We start from the raw sequence: 18,124 nt of genomic DNA, 5'->3' as shown, positions 1-18,124 counted from the left end.
TGGTGTTGGATGATGATACCAAAACATTAGTCCTGGTACATTAAAGAGTTCTCCAGCAGAGTTTGGAAGTCTATATTAACAGTTTGGGTGATCTTTAGGGTAGGTTTCCCTAAAAAAGGATCCAAATTTCTTTAGGCATCTTTAGAAATCTCTTAAAAGGTTTTCCCCATTTTGGGCTTCTTGTACTCAATGAATAGGGAAAATATCTCTTTACAAAACTAGAAAATGTATATTTAAAAAGCTAATTGCAAACAGAGGTCTTGCTTTTAGTTTTTTGTTTGTTTTCTGAACAGTCAGTGAGTGCTGTGTGGCTGGAATGCTTTCCACATTATTCACTGCATACATTATGTGTCTCAGATGGGAATGGGCGACTGACAATGTAATGTGCTCTGATGGAATGTATGTGGCTGTAGGAAAACACTCTGGAGGAAGCTGGAAACATGCACCAAGTGTCTGTTGGAGTGTTGAGGGGGGTAGGTGTGGTGCTGGGGAGGTGCTCATCACCCCACGTGCACTGGCAGGGGAGTGGTTTGCAGGTATTTGAAATAAGAGCTGGGGCAGTCCAGGGGAGAAATATGGAAAGAAACCAGGGGAGAACTCAGCAGAACTCAGCTTTCCTGTTGGTAAAATCGAGTACAAACAGGGGCAGGAAGTGTGGAGGCCAATTGGTGAATGGATTGATGGCTTTTTGACACCTCCTGTGGAAGGGCAGCTCTTTGCTGGTTGTGACCTTCACATTAGTACTTTGACAGCATCTCCATGGAGCTTCTGTAGAGCAGGTCCCACCCTGAGCAATTGCCACGCTGATGACTGCGACAGAAAAGACGTTACCATCTAAATCCTCCTTCTTTTACCTCCAGAGAATCACATTTTAGAAGATGTAAACAAATGTGTCATCGCTCTCCAAGAAAAAGACGTGGACGGCTTAGACCGCACGGCCGGCGCCATCCGGGGCCGCGCCGCCCGCGTCATTCACGTGGTCTCCTCGGAGATGGACAACTACGAGCCCGGAGTGTACACTGAGAAGGTGCTGGAGGCAACCAAGTTACTGTCCAACACAGGTAAGGGTCGCTCACTCCCAGGAGCCCTGAATTGCTGTTGCTTGAAAGCTTGTGGGCAGCTGGGTACCCGCGTACCTGTGAAATCTGTTAAAGACTCAATTTGCTGTAATGCAAATTAGTGGGAGTTGTTTGCAAAACTGTTGCAAAGTGAGAAGTGTGATTTTGCTGTGTTGACTGGCTCAAAGCTCAGCTGTGCACAAGGTGTCCCTGAGTGTGCTTGCTGTCATGGACTGGGCTGTGGGAAGCAAAAACACTGGGAATGAGTCCCAGGCTTGAGTGAACACTTGGAAGTTGTGCTGTGCTCATCTTGCAGTATTGCAACAGGCTCCGGAGCTGTTCAGGGTCCAGAAGGAAGATCACATTCTCCCAGCAGAATAAATTTAGGGTAACAATTAGGGTAAATTTTGTAAAGTATCTTTAGAGCTGTTGGAAGAGCATTGTAGGTTGTAGTGCCCCACACATAAACACCAAATCAAGGTGTTCCCTATGCACTACTGGTGACATCCATAAGGGTGGGGGTGATTCTGGCTGCTTCAGTGCCAGCCACTCGTTGCTGGTTTTGCTTTAATTATTTTGATGAAGAATCAAGGGTGACACTGAAGAAACAGCAGACTCTAACTGGTTCTGGCATGTTCTTCCTGGGGCACCATGAGTCACTGAAATGCAGCAGTGCAACCTGCCCCCTTCCAGTGCTTCTTAAACTTGAGTTTCCTGTTGGTAGCACGACTTCTTTCCCCCCCAAAAAATGATGTACATCTGCAGGAAACATCAAACAAGCAATTAATATTTTATCCTATAGTTTCTAGGAGCTTCCCCAGGTGTTTTTTCCTTGTCCATTAGAAGGGTGTGATAAACTTCACTGTCCAAGGGGAAAACACCAAAGAGCAGCAGCGTAAGCAGAAACGGGGCTGGATTAGGACTTCACCTCCTATACCAAATGTTGTGATTTCAATGGAAGGACTGCACAGCTTCCAGGACAGTTAAGAGCAGGGCAGGAGTGGGAAGCAGAGAGTGGTTCAGGGTGGGACTGACCAGCTCTGTGCTCTGGGTGCAGTCATGCCGCGCTTCACGGAGCAGGTGGAAGCTGCAGTGGAAGCGCTGAGCTCCGACCCTGCCCAGCCCATGGACGAGAACGAGTTCATCGACGCCTCCCGGCTGGTGTACGACGGCATCCGCGACATCAGGAAAGCCGTGCTGATGATCCGGGTGAGCACAACTTCCCCAACTTCCCCACAGCTTTCCCTGCCTCCGTTCTACTGACAGCCTACTGACAGCGCCAGGATAATGGAGAGCAGACAGGAGAACATTTTCATTTAGCTCCTATTAACATTCAGAGTCTTAAAATGTGCTAATCGCTGTGGAGCACTTGAGCAGTGCCTTTGGATTTAGATTCATTAACCAGATCTGAGCATCGATGATGGCCCAAGTTGTGATGCTAAATACCCTTCATGCATCTTTTGTAATCTCATGGTAATGCCTGGCTCGTTAATGTGCTAAAATCAGTGACCTTTCAGTTAACAACAGCAAATTAATTCAGAACTATAGATGCTTGTTGATGGTTTGGAGCTTAGAAATAAAACCTAATAGCTCTTCATTTAGTAAATTTTGAGAATTAATGTTAGTTACTCAAAAGGAAGCTGAGTTCAGGCTGTAGTTGGTAGAGCATGTAATTTGTTAATTGGCTAACCTGGGTAAACAGGGCAGCTAGCAGAGGCCTTGACTCCTGTGTGCTTGCAGTGGGTGTGACTTGGGAGCCCTAATTTCTGGCAGGCCAGACACAGAAGGGTGCAGTTGGTTGAAGGGATGCAGTAAAGGAAGTTCTGGTTGCAGCTGATCCATGGGCCTATTTCTTGGATCTTACTGGGGCAAAAATGGGCAGGAGCCAAACATAACAAATATAGGAGTTTATTCCTTTTTTCTTCTTTTCCTTGTATTCCTTTGACTCTGAGAAACTGCCTTGGTCTTTCAGAGTGGTGACCATGGCAGATGCAGCTTGTTGGTCAGTAAATCAAGAATGTACAGAAGATATGTGATTACAGTAACCATTGCAGTGGAATCTTCCATGTTTGCTGCTTAAAGCAAAGGATCAGATGAGAAACCAGGAGAAAAGCTGACAATCACATCTGTGCTCCCCATGGAATTTTTTTCAGACAAGCTCAGGATTTATAAACCGCCAGTGGTGGTTGAGGATATCAAAGCCTTCCTGCTATGCAAAGGGTGTGAATCCCCCCCTGCTGAAGCCCTTGTTACTCAGGACAGGGAGCTGGGAGTCCCAGTGGGCAGCAGTTACCCAGGCTGGCAATGCCAGGAATGCTGAGGTTTGCCCTGTGCCACCCTCCAGGGCCGGGGAGCCACAGCTCCACTGCCAGCAGCCAACAGCAGCTCCCTGGCCACACAGCAGCCACCTAGAAGGAAGTTAAAATATTAACACTTCCTGTCCAGAGAGTTTATTTTGGGATAAAAGAGCCATCCAAATCTCTCCAGGGCTTGGTGTAACCCTGCTCACAGGGGCTCATTCACTTCAGCTTTGTCCAGAGGCTCCTGCTCTTTACAGGGACCAGCAGAAGAAGCCACTGCAACACCTCAGTTTTGTGTTTATGCAGGGTATTTTCAAAACTACCATCTCACTACATCTGTATTTATTGAAGAGAAGTTCTTCCCCCTCTCTGCCACCCAGGCTCATCACCCCAGAGGAGTTTCTGCCCTTGGTGGCACTTGAAAGGCAGAGTTACACTTTGTGTGTCCCTGGGCTTGGGAGGGATGGGCAGAGAGGACTCACAGACAGAATCATGTACAGCAGAACTGTTTTCTTTATGCTTTTTCTTTTTTTTTTTTTTTTTTAATATTGATACACTGAGCTACTTCTTAGTGTGTGTCCCTCTGCTCATGTTGTGGATATACCCTGTTCTCCAGGGCCTGGGAGGAGGCTGAAATACCCAAAGTCTTGATTGTCACCCTACTCACCTTTGCTTTTTGGCAATTATTTTGCATGTCCATCTCTATTTTCACTGTATCACAAAGTGTCTGTAGTGGAAGACAAGTTGTGAAATTCAAATCATAGGGAAAAAAATCTAAGGAACAGGGACTTTATTTGCATCTTATCTGTTAATCACAATTTATTGCATCTATCAGTGAAGTTCTTTGTTGACCCAGCTCTGGAGAATTGTTGTGAAGTGCCACTTTAGCAAAGATGTAGTATTTTGACAAACATGCTGTTTAAACTTGATAGGCTTTATAAAAAGTTTGCCTGCTACAGACTGGCAGTAGCAAAAATAAATCCTAGGCAAGCAGGAACTAGGTCAGATGTGTTTGGCCTACAGCATAAAAGCTGGCCCTTCCTAGCTGAAATTTTTCAGCTTTTCCTGAGGGATAAGGATAAATTTTGAGATATTTTATCTGTTGTTAATTTAGTCAATGCTTTGATTCATAATTGTGCTGAAGACACTGTCTGGGCTTCTGAACCAGCCCTTAGAGCTGTGTGTAATTCCAGCTTCAGAATCTCGAGTGAAGCTTTTACATTTAATCAACTTGCAAAACGCTGCTCGCTTTGCAAGAACTTTTTTCTGTCTTTTAGATGCTGAGTGCATTAATGTCCTAACAAATCTCAGCTGTTTAGTTACTGCTGTGTGATTCTGGGGATCCCTATGGTGTTTAACAGGAGCAGTCAAGCACATAAAATCACACGTGTTCAGAGCTGGATACAGTCCCTGTATTTACCTTTTTGTTGAAAACATGGAATAATTTTTACCCCCACTGATTTCCATTCTCTCTGCTTGAAAAATAATATTCTTGTTGGTTTTCAGAGCCATGAAATCTGTAGTTTGACTCTGCTTGAATGCTTTTTCCTCAGACTCCTGAAGAGCTGGATGATTCTGACTTCGAGACCGAGGATTTTGACGTCCGCAGCAGAACCAGCATCCAGACTGAGGATGATCAGCTCATTGCTGGACAGAGTGCAAGGGTAAGGCACAAACCTCAGCTTTATCCAAGTGTGACCTGCCTTCAAGAAACACTTCTGCTTGCTTTGAAAACCTAGGTTAAATTTGGGGGGGTGGTGATAAAAATGCTGGATCAGAAAACTGGCATTTTTTGTTTCCAGCATTCTTCTGAAAAGGAGGTTGAGTGAAATGCAGTTGGTCTGATGGATGTGAGAAACGTCTGTGGTTTATTTTGGGTGTTCTGAAAGATCAAAATTCTTTTAGTACCAAGAAACTACATCACATTTTGATATCATAGACATTGTAGAGCTTCTGCAGGGAGGTACCAGGCAGATTACTCATTGGATTAATGTTATTTTCAAGAGACAAACATTAACATTATGAGAAAAAAATCTTTCCAAATGTGTCCTCACACACGTGATGGTGTGTGTTTGGTCACTGAGCATTTATCAAGACAACACTGAGAGGAACTCAGAAATGAAATCATTTCAACTAACTGCATTTCCTGTGACTCAAAAATGAAAGCATTGATAGGCAATATATAATCATTAAGAGGTGAAACCCTAAAATCAGTGCATTGAAGGAAGACCAGGCCTTACCTATTGCTTTTATTTGACACGGCCCCTCTGGATCAATAACAATTTACACTCTTGGGAAAGTGCCATGGCAGATTTTTTGTGGAGGCTCTTCCTGCCAGGCAAGAAGTGGCCAGACCTTATTTATCAAACCTGGGCCACGTTGGCTTGGGAATTACACCAGCTGGGAGTATTTTTATGCTCCCCTCCCTTGCACAAGCACTTTCTATGCTTGGACCCTCACCCCCTTCTATTTAAATGCAGACATTGCTCATTTACCTCTTAGCACAGCTGCTGCCAGAGGATTTTTAGTACCAAAGGCTCCTTTTTGCCTGCTCCTCGAGGCATCTGTGCTCCCAGTATTTATGAAGGCAAGGCCATGGAGTCTTACACAGGCTATAAACCCAGTCTGGGAGATTTTATTTGGGAGTAAGCACATACTCTTTATTTTCACTTACTCTTTCCTCAGCAGACATGTTTCAAAAGAGTACAGCTAGCTTTTTGCAGGGAAGAGACTGGTAATATTTCTTATTATCCTCAATACCCAAGTGGAACTTAATTTTAAAACGTTGAAATTTTCTGTAAAAGACAAGTCCTCCTTCTTCATGCAGTTTTATTTTGAGGGATGGTAATATGTGGCAAATTTGTTTGGAGTCTTAACAGCTTTATCATGCAAAGGGCCATATTTTAAGTGTCAACTTGTCTTTCTGAGCACTTTTTCTTTAAAAAGAGTATAAACTTTGATTCAAAATGGAAGCAAATGGCTCTGTAAAGCCTCTAGGTGGAGGATTGCTATTAAAGTTTTATCCCCCATCTACATGACTGAAATTGGTTATTAGTGAAATGTTCCAAAAAGCCTCTACAAGGCAGCAGGAGGCCATGTGAGAAAACTCTTCTCTTCCAGGCTATCATGGCTCAGCTCCCTCAAGAGCAGAAAGCCAAGATTGCTGAGCAGGTCGCCAGCTTCCAGGAGGAAAAGAGTAAATTGGATGCTGAAGTGTCAAAATGGGATGACAGTGGCAATGACATCATTGTCCTGGCCAAGCAGATGTGTATGATCATGATGGAAATGACAGACTTCACCAGGTGAGGCTTTTTAATTTATGCTCACTCTGAGCTGCCTGGGCTGCCGGGCTTTCAATGAGACATGGTGCAAGTTTTCCTAAGAGTCTCACTTCTTATAATCTCTTTTAAATGGTGCCCTGTTCCAGCTGCATATTAACTGGGGAGATGCATTATTGTGCAGTGGCTGGGTGGTAATAACTGTTTAAATTGATCTACAGATACACAGCAGTTATTGCCTGTCTTTCTTTCTTTCTTTCTTAAGGGTGATTCTTATCCCCAGGAATATATATATATTTGCTCAGTTCTTTACAGCATTAAATTCTATGGGCTTCTCAATATTGCCATACTGCAGAAATAGTTCCTAGTACAGTTACTGGCAGAGGAAAGAGAGGGTTTTTGATGCCTTTTGAAATTAATTTACCAGATTTTATATAACGCTGTTTTTTAAACTTCATGTTCCATTCCATAAAAATTGCAAATCCGTCTTCTAAAATGTTATCTCTTATCATCATTAAGCTGCTCAAAGCAGTAAAATTTAAGATGTTTTTATTCCCGGATTTAAGCTAAATGTGGGGAAGAGCTGAAAGGGGGTAACTCTTGAAAATGAAGGTGCTGTAATGGCTGCTTCAGCCTTCTCCTGCCCTTTGGGTGAGGAGTCACTGCCAGCACAGTGTGGGACAGAATGAGAAAAGGGACACAGAATTCACTGCTGTGGTTTCCTGGTGCTAGGAGGGAGCGTCTGCTCTGTTTTGCAGGGGAAAAGGTCCTCTGAAGAACACGTCAGATGTGATCAGTGCAGCCAAGAAGATTGCAGAGGCTGGGTCCAGGATGGACAAGCTGGGCCGGACCATTGCTGACCACGTGAGTCACAGTCCTGGAGCCTCCAGCTCCAAGGAGCAAGAGAACTTTCAGTACTGCATGATGAACAGATGAGAATGTGTTTGCTTTTGGGGTCTTTAACTGATTTTCCAGATCTGCTGCTAGAAAATTCTGTTCTTTCCGTTCTTTCCAGCTGCTCTCCTGCCTCCCTGAGCAGTGACACAGCAGCTCCTTGGCTGGAATCAGGCACCTGGCATTTTGTGCCAGCCCTGCTTCAGGTCACGTAGAGCCAGGGCAGTGCCAGTGCTGAGCAGGTCCAGGCTGGGCTCACATCACACCCAGAGCACTCCTGGTGCTTTCCAAAGCACACGCGGCAGGGACAGCCCCTGCACAATGGCACCTGGCCTATTGCACCACCTTTAATACTGGCTTTGAGGCAGCTTTGTAAGATCAACAATTTTCAGATGCTCTGCAGACTGAGTGGGGAGGGTGTCAGAGCTCTCTGGTGTTTTTTCACTTCAGAGCTGATGAAGGCTTGGAGCAAGGCCTGCAGGGACCCGAGCGTGGCTGTGCTGTCCCAGTGCTGGGAAGGAATTCTCACAGGACTGAATGAGCATGGCCAGCTCAGGGATTATTTATGCAATGCCTGTCCTGAGCCACTTAGAAACTGGGCCAAGCAAGAGCACCTTTGGCCTCAGCCCACACCCAAATAGCAGGGAAACATCAACATTAGTAATAATATTCCACCTTCAAGAGAGACTCTGAAATGCAAGGAGGTTAAGTCTGAGATCATGGACTAAACTTTGTTTTCCTAGTTGTCACTTGCTTTCCAGGCTTTTTCAGGATGGAAATTTGTGTACTGCAAGGTTTTCACTGAACTAGTGTCACTTTGAAAGTAAATCATTGCAGTGCAGGACTCTCTCTTAATGTTGCATTCAGAGGTGCTTGTCTACACCCTCCTTTATTAATGATGCAGTGAGAAATGTTCAATGGGGAGATAAATTTGATAAGTGTTTTTTCAGATGGCTTTCCTTGCTACAGCACTTTGACAGCCTTGTTTCTGCAAGAACCAGGTGTGCTGCTGGTGTAGGTAAATGAAGCAAGGAGCAGTTTGTGTTCAAGGTCTCAGGGGAGCTTGGGCAGAAGGTTTACAATGCCTTTTTTTTTTTTTTTTTTGATTCACATGTTTTATGCAAAGTTGGTATATGGTTTTCTGTACCAAGCCATTTCAAAATATAAAAGAAAACTTATTTCAGTAGCAGTAAGGTCCTTAAAAATGTAACAGATTAAGCACATGTTTGAAGATAAATATGAGCAGCACTGTACAGTTAGTCATTTTGACAAGAATATAGCTTTTTCCTGACTCCATACTCTGCTAATACTTTGAGCCTGCATATTTCATTAGATGTGCTTCCATACTCTTTAGAAACATGTTAATGTGGAGCAGAGTGACAGCTACAGAGCAGGAGCAGCTCCTGGTTCCTGCTGTCCCTGCCCCTGGAGGAGGGAGCACACGGAGGGGCTGTGTCCTGTGTGCTGGGTGACACCAGAGCTGTGACCCCTCGTGTCAGTGTGCCAGCAGCTCCCAGCTCTGCCATCAGGCCCTTCTGCAGCACATTCCTCTGAGCTCCAAGAGCTGCTGTCCCAGGAATTCCCTCTCTGTTGGGATGAGTTCTGCCATCAGCTGAACTCATCAGGTTCTCCCCGAGGTTTCCATCCCTCACTCCAAGCAGCTGCTGCTTGCTGGGAGCAGGGGAATACGAAGCAGTTATGAGCACAACACAGATGACAATGATTTGCAGCAAGGGTTCTCTCTATTATTTATTTTTTCAATGTCAGAACACCTACAAAGCTAAAGGAACTTTCTGGGTTTTTTTCCTTCTGTGGTGGTGGGAGGCCGAGGTTACATCAGTTCTGATCACCCTGTGAGAAGCAGCTGGGGGTCAGGGTAGGGTTGCCCCACTTCCCAGTAAAAGGCTCCAGCAGCCTCGTGCTGGGGAGACTGGTCCCTTCTGGGGGGGCTGGGGTGGGGACCCTGGGCACAGGCTGGTGGCAGCTGCTGGCACAGGTGGCCAGTGCCCATCCTCCCAGGGAGCTGCCTCCCCAAAACAGCTGCTGGCAGCTCCTGCTGGGCCCAGCGGGCACCTGCCCCTGAGGGACATTTTTTGGGGATTCCTGGTGCAGCAGGGCCCATTCCCAAAGGGAGAGGCAGTGGGAGGAAGAAGCTCTGGGGTTACTGGCTCTCCCCTGCAGCCACTGGAGATAGTCTGTGTCCATGAGCACACACCACCAGGGCTCTGCTGTCTTCCCCTGCCCCTTTTCTCTGCAAAAACAGAGGAAAGGGTGATTCTGCTTCTCTGCAGGCTCAGCTGGGGCAGCAGGAACTGAAAGTGGGGCGGGGGGGGGGGGTGTTTGCTGTGTCTAGGATGGAGCCTGGATTTGACCTGGAGCAGCCAGCTTAGCTTTTGCCAGTAACCTTCCCTGAGTCTGTGGCAGCAGCTCAGTTTGGGGGCTTTGGGAAGGTGGGGTGTCCCCCAACACATTCATTTCCATCTGCACTGCACTACCTGCTAGGCTGTGCTGTGTCTGTGAGAACCCATCCATCTCTGCAGATGGGGGTTGTGGCTGTGGGTTAGTCCAGTAATGTCATCATTCTTGATCAGTGTTCAAATTGTTGCCTTTTGGGTTTTTTGATTTTTATCCGAGTGCTTCTGCCTAGGAAAGGACAGGGCTCCTGCAGGCACCCGCAGTGCCTTTTGTTGATGCTCTTTTTTATCTCGTGTTACATCTCCATTTAAACCTCATCTGTCTTTGAGCTGAGTCCTCGATCCTGCCTGCAGAAATAGCACACACAGGAGAGGATCTGGGTTTCCATCTCACACTGGATTGATGTACACAGCCCAGTGATGATTCCTATTCCACGAAGGTTTTGCTGCCTTCCTCAGCTGTTGGTGAACGTGCAGCAGCCTCCTGCCTTGAGAGTCTTTCCTTGAAGGGTTTCACAGCCCCACAGAGGAGCTGGAATTGTTGAGCCATCCCCTGATGTGCTGCACTGGGTATTTGTCAGCCCTTGAGCCCCTGCACTGCTGTGCTGCTCACTTGCTGTGTTAGATGAGCTCTTTGGGAGATGGAGAGCAGTTTCCAAAATGGTAATTTGGGCTTTTCATTAGCTCTTTGGCCAGGGCTATTTGTGGACTTGCTCTTAAACATCTTGTACTGCTGACTAATATTGATTAGCTTAAAAAATTAACCTGCAAGCTTTGCTGCTTCGTTAGGCAGGGCTTCACTGCACTGATGGAAGCTGCATGCCCACATTGAGAGTTGCAATTACTTTGGGTGTTCATCATTTTCCTTGGGACTAAGAAGGTGGTTTTATGTCTGTTGGTGGGGTCAGATGCCCATAAAGCCATGCAGATCTCCCAGTGCAGTCCCCCTGTGTGTGTGTGAGCTCTGTGGGCCCATCACTGCAGCACCTGAGTCACCTCTGCTCAGCACAGAGACCACTTTGCCTTACAAAAGCCACTTGTTCTGGCCCCAGAAAAAAACAAATATATGTGTTAGCTGCACTCACCTTCACTGCAGAGGGAAATGCCTGTTCTGGCAGATTAAGTGCTGTTGGGAAGGAAATGCTCCTCCATGTGAGTGGGACCATGTTTGCATATCCCTGTGTGTGCACCACGATCTGCTCCTCTTTTATACAAAGAAAAGAGCTTCTGCTTCCATCTCACAGCTAAGGAGAGAAGGTCTGCAGGGAGAATCAGGGCTCAGAGCCTGCTGCTCACAGCCAGGAGAGGATTTTTACCTTACCCTCAAGGGGAGGAGAGGCTGCATGGCCAATGCAACAACCCTCAGCTGGAGTGAGGCATTAAGTAATGGAAGTGGTGCCACATTGAAGATTTAATCTTTCAGTCATGCCATGTCCATTATGAATCTTCATCAGATGGTCCATTGCACAGGATCAGGGTCTTAGGTGAAATGGGATTTTGCTGTGAACAGGGGTGTGTGAAAAAGAGCTCTTCAATCACTCTGGATGGGGTGCAGCTGTCCAGAGGCTGGAGATCCCTGCAGGGTGTAGTCCTGTCCCTGGATAATGCCAGGTGAATTCCACTGCTCCAGCTGAAACAGTGCTGGGCATAGTGCAGCCTGCCTTAGAGCAGGAGATAAGGATCAGTGGGAGTCTGATGGTTTTGTCCAGGAGGCCTGGGGATGCTGGGTGGGGAGATGATGAGGGGCCATTTCCATGGAACAGGAGCTGTCTGTGGGGTACAAGTGCTGCTTCTCTGGGGCTCAGAGCAGGGCTTAAGCAACATGGGGTGTGACCCAGTGTGATGTAAGTGAAGCTGTAGGTGGTGTGTGTGTGTGTGTGTGTTTGAGCATGTGGGCTGCCCCTGGGGCTGAGGTGGCCCATGGGGGACCTGCTGCTGGGACCCCACTGCTGCTGCTGCTAAAGGGGCTGCAGGGCTGCTGAGAGCAGCAGAACCCTTCCCACAGCATTTATGTCCTACAGAGCCTGCTCTGGACCATGGCTGCTCCTCAGCTGGGCTCCCCTCTGGTCTGGAAATCCAGCCTGAGCCTGGCTCATCTGTGGCTCATTCTTCAGTTCTGTCCCAGAAAATGCCACCTTCCCAAACTGCACAGAGGACTCCTGCAGAGCCTTTTGTGCAAAGCTGAAAAAGTTACATTTCTCTTACGGATGAGTGCTGCAGCAAGCACCTTAAAAATGTCATTTTGTGCCTGGTGAGGAACCTGCTTTCCCCACTGCTACAAGATGGGAGCAGAAGTCAAGAAAATCTCTGTTTGCTGCATGTAATTGAGTCACTGTTGGGTTTATAATTTTCAAGCTTGAAATACTTAAGATTAAGGATTGAGGGAGGAATTGGTAACACCTGCTAGTTGCAGCTTCAAATCTTGGGTGTCAGACCATTGCTGCTGTGTCCTGTGCAGTACAGGAAGGACCTTTTACAGCTGACAGACCTGCTCTGGGGAGGGTAAATAGTCCTCCTTCTCTTCCTCTTCCTTCTGTTCCTCCTCTTCCTCCTCCCTGGGAGGGCTGCTGAAGGGCAGTGGAAGGAGCCTGTGCAGTGCTGCCCCTGCTCATGGCTCCTGGGTTTAGGTGCCTGTCTCGCTGCTCAGCTGTCTCAAAGCCCAGGCTCAGCAGGGAGGGAGGGCAGCGCTGTCCCAGCCCATCCCCTGCTCCAGGGGAGGTGCCTGGAGTGTGTCTGGCTCCTGCCCAGCTGTGCCCGTGTCACCCACAGTGCCCAGACTCGGCGTGCAAGCAGGACCTGCTGGCCTACCTGCAGCGCATCGCGCTCTACTGCCACCAGCTCAACATCTGCAGCAAGGTGAAGGCTGAGGTGCAGAACCTGGGCGGGGAGCTCGTCGTCTCCGGGGTACGTATGGCACACGCTGCCTCAGGCAGCTTTGCTCCCACAGGTTATTCCATGTGAGCTTTTGTGTTCAACCCCATGGAACAGAGACTGGAGATGCTGGAGCATTCTGAGTTCTAATGGATGCAGAGTTTGTGTTGCTGCCTCGCTGTTCTGGGGAGGAACGCTTGCTGTGAAAATGCAGACTTCACATTTCCTTATTCAGAAGTGTTTGTACACAGATTCACTTCACCTTTGTGTGATCTGTTTTCCAGACTGCTTTTCACTCTTAGTGAGGTTAAATCACTTTATCAGCACAGTCAAACTTGCCCCAAGTCTCTGCACAGCCTTGGAACATGCTGGGGTCCTGCAATGCTCCAGAGATGTTAATATTTCAGGATGGCTGTGCCCTGAAGAGTGCAGGGATTTTTAGTGGCTGCTCTGGTTTCTGACAGCTGGAAGCTGCCCCAGGCCAGCTTGCTTTCTTATTCCAGCCATTACTTTGCAAATAATTTTTTTCACTGTAGTTCATGAAATGCTGTCTCCTAAGAGGATTCTGTATGGCAGATATTTGGCGGGAGGGAAGTGGAGCTAAATCCTTAATTTCTTCTGGCATACTCTGCCTTGCCCTGCACAGGCACGTTTGGTCACTTCTGGTGCTTTTGCCCAGCCATGTCAGGACTGAGGAAGGAAGTTGGAAGAAGGGACAGAATTGGCCCTTGGGTAGTCCAGAATTGCTCCCTGATCAGCAAATGGAGAAACTTCCCACATTCTGCCATTTTGACACCACAGAATCATGGAACAATTTGGGTTGGAAGGGACCTTAAAACTCATCCAGTGCCACCCCCTGCCATAGCAGGGACACCTCCCACTGTCCCAGGCTGCTCCAAGCCCCATCCAGCCTGGCCTTGGACACTGGCAGGGATCCAGAGGCAGCCACAGCTTCCCTGGGCATCCTCTGCCCTGATATTTTCCAGTGAAACCCTGTTTGATACCTCAATTGCTTAAACTTAGTAGCACAGATTTCCCCCCCACAACCAGGGAGAGCTGTGGAAGGAGAGCTTTGGGGCAGCAGTAGCAGGAGCAGTCAGCAATAGATATCCCTGCATGAGCTGAGCCCATCTGGGGGTGAGTGATGGGGCTGTGCTGCCCCCCCTGCTGCCTTTCCAGCCCCCAGAGCAGCTCCAGGGGCTGTGGTGGGATGTGCTGCTGTTCATGTCCTGGGAGCTGGGAGGCTGAAGGCGTGGTGCTGTCAAAGCAGGAGATGTGTTACTGTGCAGCAATACGTACTCCAGGGCTTCACTGCAGTTACTCAGTGCCTCCAGGATTTACATCCCCTCTGCCATAAATCAGTGGTAGAACAGCCTGGCAGCTGTAGTCTGATCTCCTGGTTTTATCCCTTCTCCTTGAGCCTGTCCACTGGGGCTGAGGGCTGCCAGCAGCAGTGTTGAGCTCCATGGGATAATCAGATGAAGACCTCAGCCAGTCCAGAGGCATCATCACACTGAAAGGAAGGTTCTGTCCAGTGTTAATGCCCTGCCCCTGCACCCAAGTGCTGTGAGAGCAGAGCAGGGCCCAGGAGGGCAGAGCTGGCACCTGCACAGTCTGACAGGTCATTCAGAAAAGCACCTCCCTGCTCTCCTGGCCTTTAATGATTCCTGCTGCTGTGAGGATTCCTGGAAACACTCCAGCACGGTGGTTTCCAGGCTCATGAGGAGGAGGGCAGAGCACAGGGGCTTTGCCAGAGGATCTGAGGTGCCATGGTAGCAATTGGGGCACAGTGGAGTAGAAGGGAAGGGTCAGTGCCCCAGAAAAGCCACCAGAACCAAACCCTGCCCCAGATCAAACCCCTGTCCCAGCCCATTTGGCCTTGACAAGCTGGGGATCCCACCCAGAGCAGGACACTGGCCCCTGGAGAAGGGGGTCCCAGCTGAGGTCACTGCAGTGCTCCTCCCCTCTCTCTTCCACCCAGCCCTGGTCTCAGCTCTTTGTCCCTGCTGTGCCCTACAGCTTTGACAAATTCATGTTTTTCCTTGTTTTGATGCTCTTGTAAATCAGGAGCCAGCTGGGAAAGGGCTCCAGGCCTGGCTGGTGATGCAGTTGTGTTCCTTCCTTCCCAATACAATTTAGTATTCTAGGACGATTTAAATATTTATTATCGGTGATTAAGATATTACTACAGCTTTATTAATCTCATTAGAGAATAAGCAACTGTTAAATCTTAGTCACAAAAGCAAAGGGCAGAATACAAATGTTTCCAATTGCCATTGATGTGGAAAATGCATACAGGGGGGCAAACCCTCCTTTTGTGCTGGTGGCACAAGTCAGCTTTGTAACCACTGAGCATCCCAAAAAAATCCTGCCTCAAACTGGGAGCCTCAGGTTTCAAAGGAAAAATATAAATCAGTTTTCAAGTGGTTTTACCCCCAGTCCTGTGGTGCTCTCAGTGGAAGGCTGTGTTGGGGGTTCCATGGTGGGTAACTCTGTGTCCCTTGGCAGGTGGACAGTGCCATGTCCCTGATCCAGGCAGCCAAGAACCTGATGAACGCCGTGGTGCAGACGGTCAAGGCCTCCTACGTGGCGTCCACCAAGTACCAGAAGTCCCAGGGCATGGCCTCCCTCAACCTCCCGGCCGTCTCCTGGAAGATGAAGGCTCCGGAGAAGAAACCCCTGGTCAAGAGGGAGAAACAGGACGAGACCCAGACGAAAATCAAGAGGGCATCCCAGAAGAAGCACGTGAACCCCGTGCAGGCCCTCAGCGAGTTCAAGGCCATGGAGAGTATCTAGAGGAGAGCTCTGGCTCGGGGTGTTTTTCTCTAGCCCACTACTGCTACTTCCAGAACTCTACTTTTAATACCCTAAGGATTTGTCAAAAATTTACTATTCCTCCAAATGTATTTACTTAATATAATTTTGATAACTTTGTTTAGATTACCTGGGGAGATACTTAAATTTCTAAGCCCTATCAGTATATCTTCAGCCTGCAGAAAGTGTGGTAATTTAGATGGCTTTTAGATTACAGGGGTGGATTTCTAGCTGGAAACTGTTTTTTATAATCTTGCTTTAAATGAAATATTCTATAACCAAAGAGGGTTTTACAGTAACACTAACGGTTAACACTAATAGTGGATCATGATACTCAGAGACTCAGTTTATCATGGTGATCAAGAGAAAAAAAAATAGATTTTTTACTCAAAAAAAAAATTAATGAAAGTATTGTATGTGATAGTGTATCTCTGCTGTGGTGTGGAGAGGGAGCAAGATCAGAGGAGTTTGAAATTGCAGCAGCCACTGGCTGTGTGAGCACAACTGGAAAACAGCTGGAAAAACGCTACACCCGTGCCTGGGCCGGGCTTTGCTGGGGATCGTGTTTGGAGCTGGGCTCGGTGGTGCCCTGGGGCCGTGATGCTGCTTTTCCTGGGCTGCCCCGGAACCCTCTGGGGTTCCCTTGTGCTCCTGGCACCGCTCCCTCCGGAGCCGGGGGAGCCCCCGGGGCCGATCCCTGCGGAAACCTCCCCCGGCGTGGGCGGCCGATCGCTCCCGTGACACGGACGGGAATTGTAATGCCTGGTTACAAATTACTAATGTATTTTGCTGCGGGACACTAATAAAGTTGCTTTTCCCAGCTGGTGCATTGTGGTGCTGTGAATGGAGCTGGGCCCAGCCCGCCCATCGCCCCCCCCTCGCCATTCAGATGCAAATCAGCTTTGTGCTCATTCCTCATAATTGCTCTGCATCCCGCCTTGGGCTTCCAGAGGCACCCAGGAAATCGTGTTTGCTCAGGCTGCAATTTAGACTGTACATTATTTGTGATAACTATAGCTACAAGGTATAATTTCACTGTCTTATTTAAATTTTATGAATTTCAGCGTGTTTCACATGTCCCAGTCGAGTCGAGTGCAGGGAAGCGGTGCCTGCACGGGGCAGCACCGCGGTGCCTGTTCCTGTGGAGCTGGAAAAGCCTGGGCTGGAGTCAATGTCTAAAATGCAGCTCCATTTTAGAGCTGAACCTTGGCACTGAAATGTTATAATTTTATTTATCTCAATCAGCTCATAATTTACTGTATTAAGGTTATTGCTGTCATGTTACTGTAATGCTGATCATAATTAAGCTAAATAGTTTTTGAGATATTTTTGCCAAATGTATTATGTTTTCAAGCATTTTAGCCTCTTGAGTACAGCTATTAAACAGTGGAATGATAGGATATTTTCATACACCCTTAACAAATAAACAGGCTCGGAGAGGGAGCGATGCTCCACTGCCATTCGGGGGTTAACAGGCTATAGGTCTTCTTTTAGAGATAATTATTAACTGAATTTTTACAATATAGGTTTTTTTTTCCTGGTATTGTCTTAAAGGTGACATTCCCTGAGCTGTTTAGGGAGTACATCCAATGCCTCCCACCAGTACAATCTATTAACGTGCTTTAAAAAATAACCCTTATTAAGATGTACAGACAAGTTTACACTTATTTATCTTTTAAATACATCTTCGTTTAATTTATGCTACAAACACTGAGTATCAAGAAATTAAAAGTGGTTCCCCTGGTGAGAGCTACAGTCCCAGGGGGTGCAGGAGCAGCAGGAACGCCATGGGGACAGGAGGCCGAAAAACCTCAGCTCACATTTCCTTTGCACCCAAGAATTGCTCCTCTGGGAATTGCGTTTGGGTTTGGAGCAGAGAAGGGCATCGAGGTGAATCATTATCGGTGTAACGCTTAATCGCTCCGTTCAGAAGTGCAGCAGTAGCGGCTGGAGGGGAGAAAATGCCTGTCCCCTTAGAAGAGGGGGGATTTTGTGTCATGAAATCCCAGTTTCCCAGTTTAGCTGGGGACGTGGTGGTGACACCGGGGCGGGGGAGCGGCGGATCCTGGGGCCGGAGCGGGGCAGAAGAACCCCGAGCCGGGGCAGGGCAGTTCCTCATCCCGGAGCGACTCCAGCCCCGGTCCCGGTGCCTCCGGCCCCTCCGGGTTGTTCGGCATCAGCCCCAGACCCAGGTGGTTCAGGAGTTCAAAACCCAAAATCGCCGATCCCGTGTCAGGGAATTCCAGCCCTGCGTGTGAAAGCGGCGCTGGAGTCGCGGCTCGGCGAGGGGGTCCAGCCGCCAGCGAAGCTGTGACTTTATTAGGGAGCCAACTGGAGAGAATTACAGTAATTACTGCTCCATGTAATTAAACGCTGGGGAAGGGCTCGTGCTGTCGCTCTCGCTGCCGGAGGACGATGCTCGGCTCGGGAGGGAGCGAACGGGCGAGGAGAGCTCCGGGGGTGCTCCCGCCGCTTCCCCCCGGCGGTGAGCGAGG

At 48.1% G+C, this 18,124-nt stretch overlaps 1 protein-coding gene across 2 annotated transcripts in view; it reads left to right on the top strand.

Moving 5' to 3' along the window:
* CTNNA1 (catenin alpha 1) overlaps nt 1-16,454 on the top strand; it is a 117,367-nt gene extending 100,913 nt beyond the window's left edge. For both annotated transcript variants that reach the window (XM_054642752.2, XM_077186581.1), the window contains 7 exons: nt 861-1,061; nt 2,116-2,267; nt 4,912-5,022; nt 6,479-6,660; nt 7,395-7,500; nt 12,714-12,848; nt 15,324-16,454. In XM_054642752.2, the coding sequence (XP_054498727.2) occupies nt 861-1,061; nt 2,116-2,267; nt 4,912-5,022; nt 6,479-6,660; nt 7,395-7,500; nt 12,714-12,848; nt 15,324-15,611 (1,175 nt within the window). In that variant the 3' untranslated portion in view covers nt 15,612-16,454. The remainder of the gene's footprint in view (nt 1-860; nt 1,062-2,115; nt 2,268-4,911; nt 5,023-6,478; nt 6,661-7,394; nt 7,501-12,713; nt 12,849-15,323) is intronic.
* Nucleotides 16,455-18,124: the final 1,670 nt, after the last annotated feature.

The sequence above is a fragment of the Agelaius phoeniceus genome, chromosome 15, assembly GCF_051311805.1.
Source record: "Agelaius phoeniceus isolate bAgePho1 chromosome 15, bAgePho1.hap1, whole genome shotgun sequence".
NCBI classification, from domain to species: domain Eukaryota; kingdom Metazoa; phylum Chordata; class Aves; order Passeriformes; family Icteridae; genus Agelaius; species Agelaius phoeniceus.
Note: the sequence above shows the minus strand (reverse complement) of the source record. Positions and strands in the feature narration are given on the sequence as shown.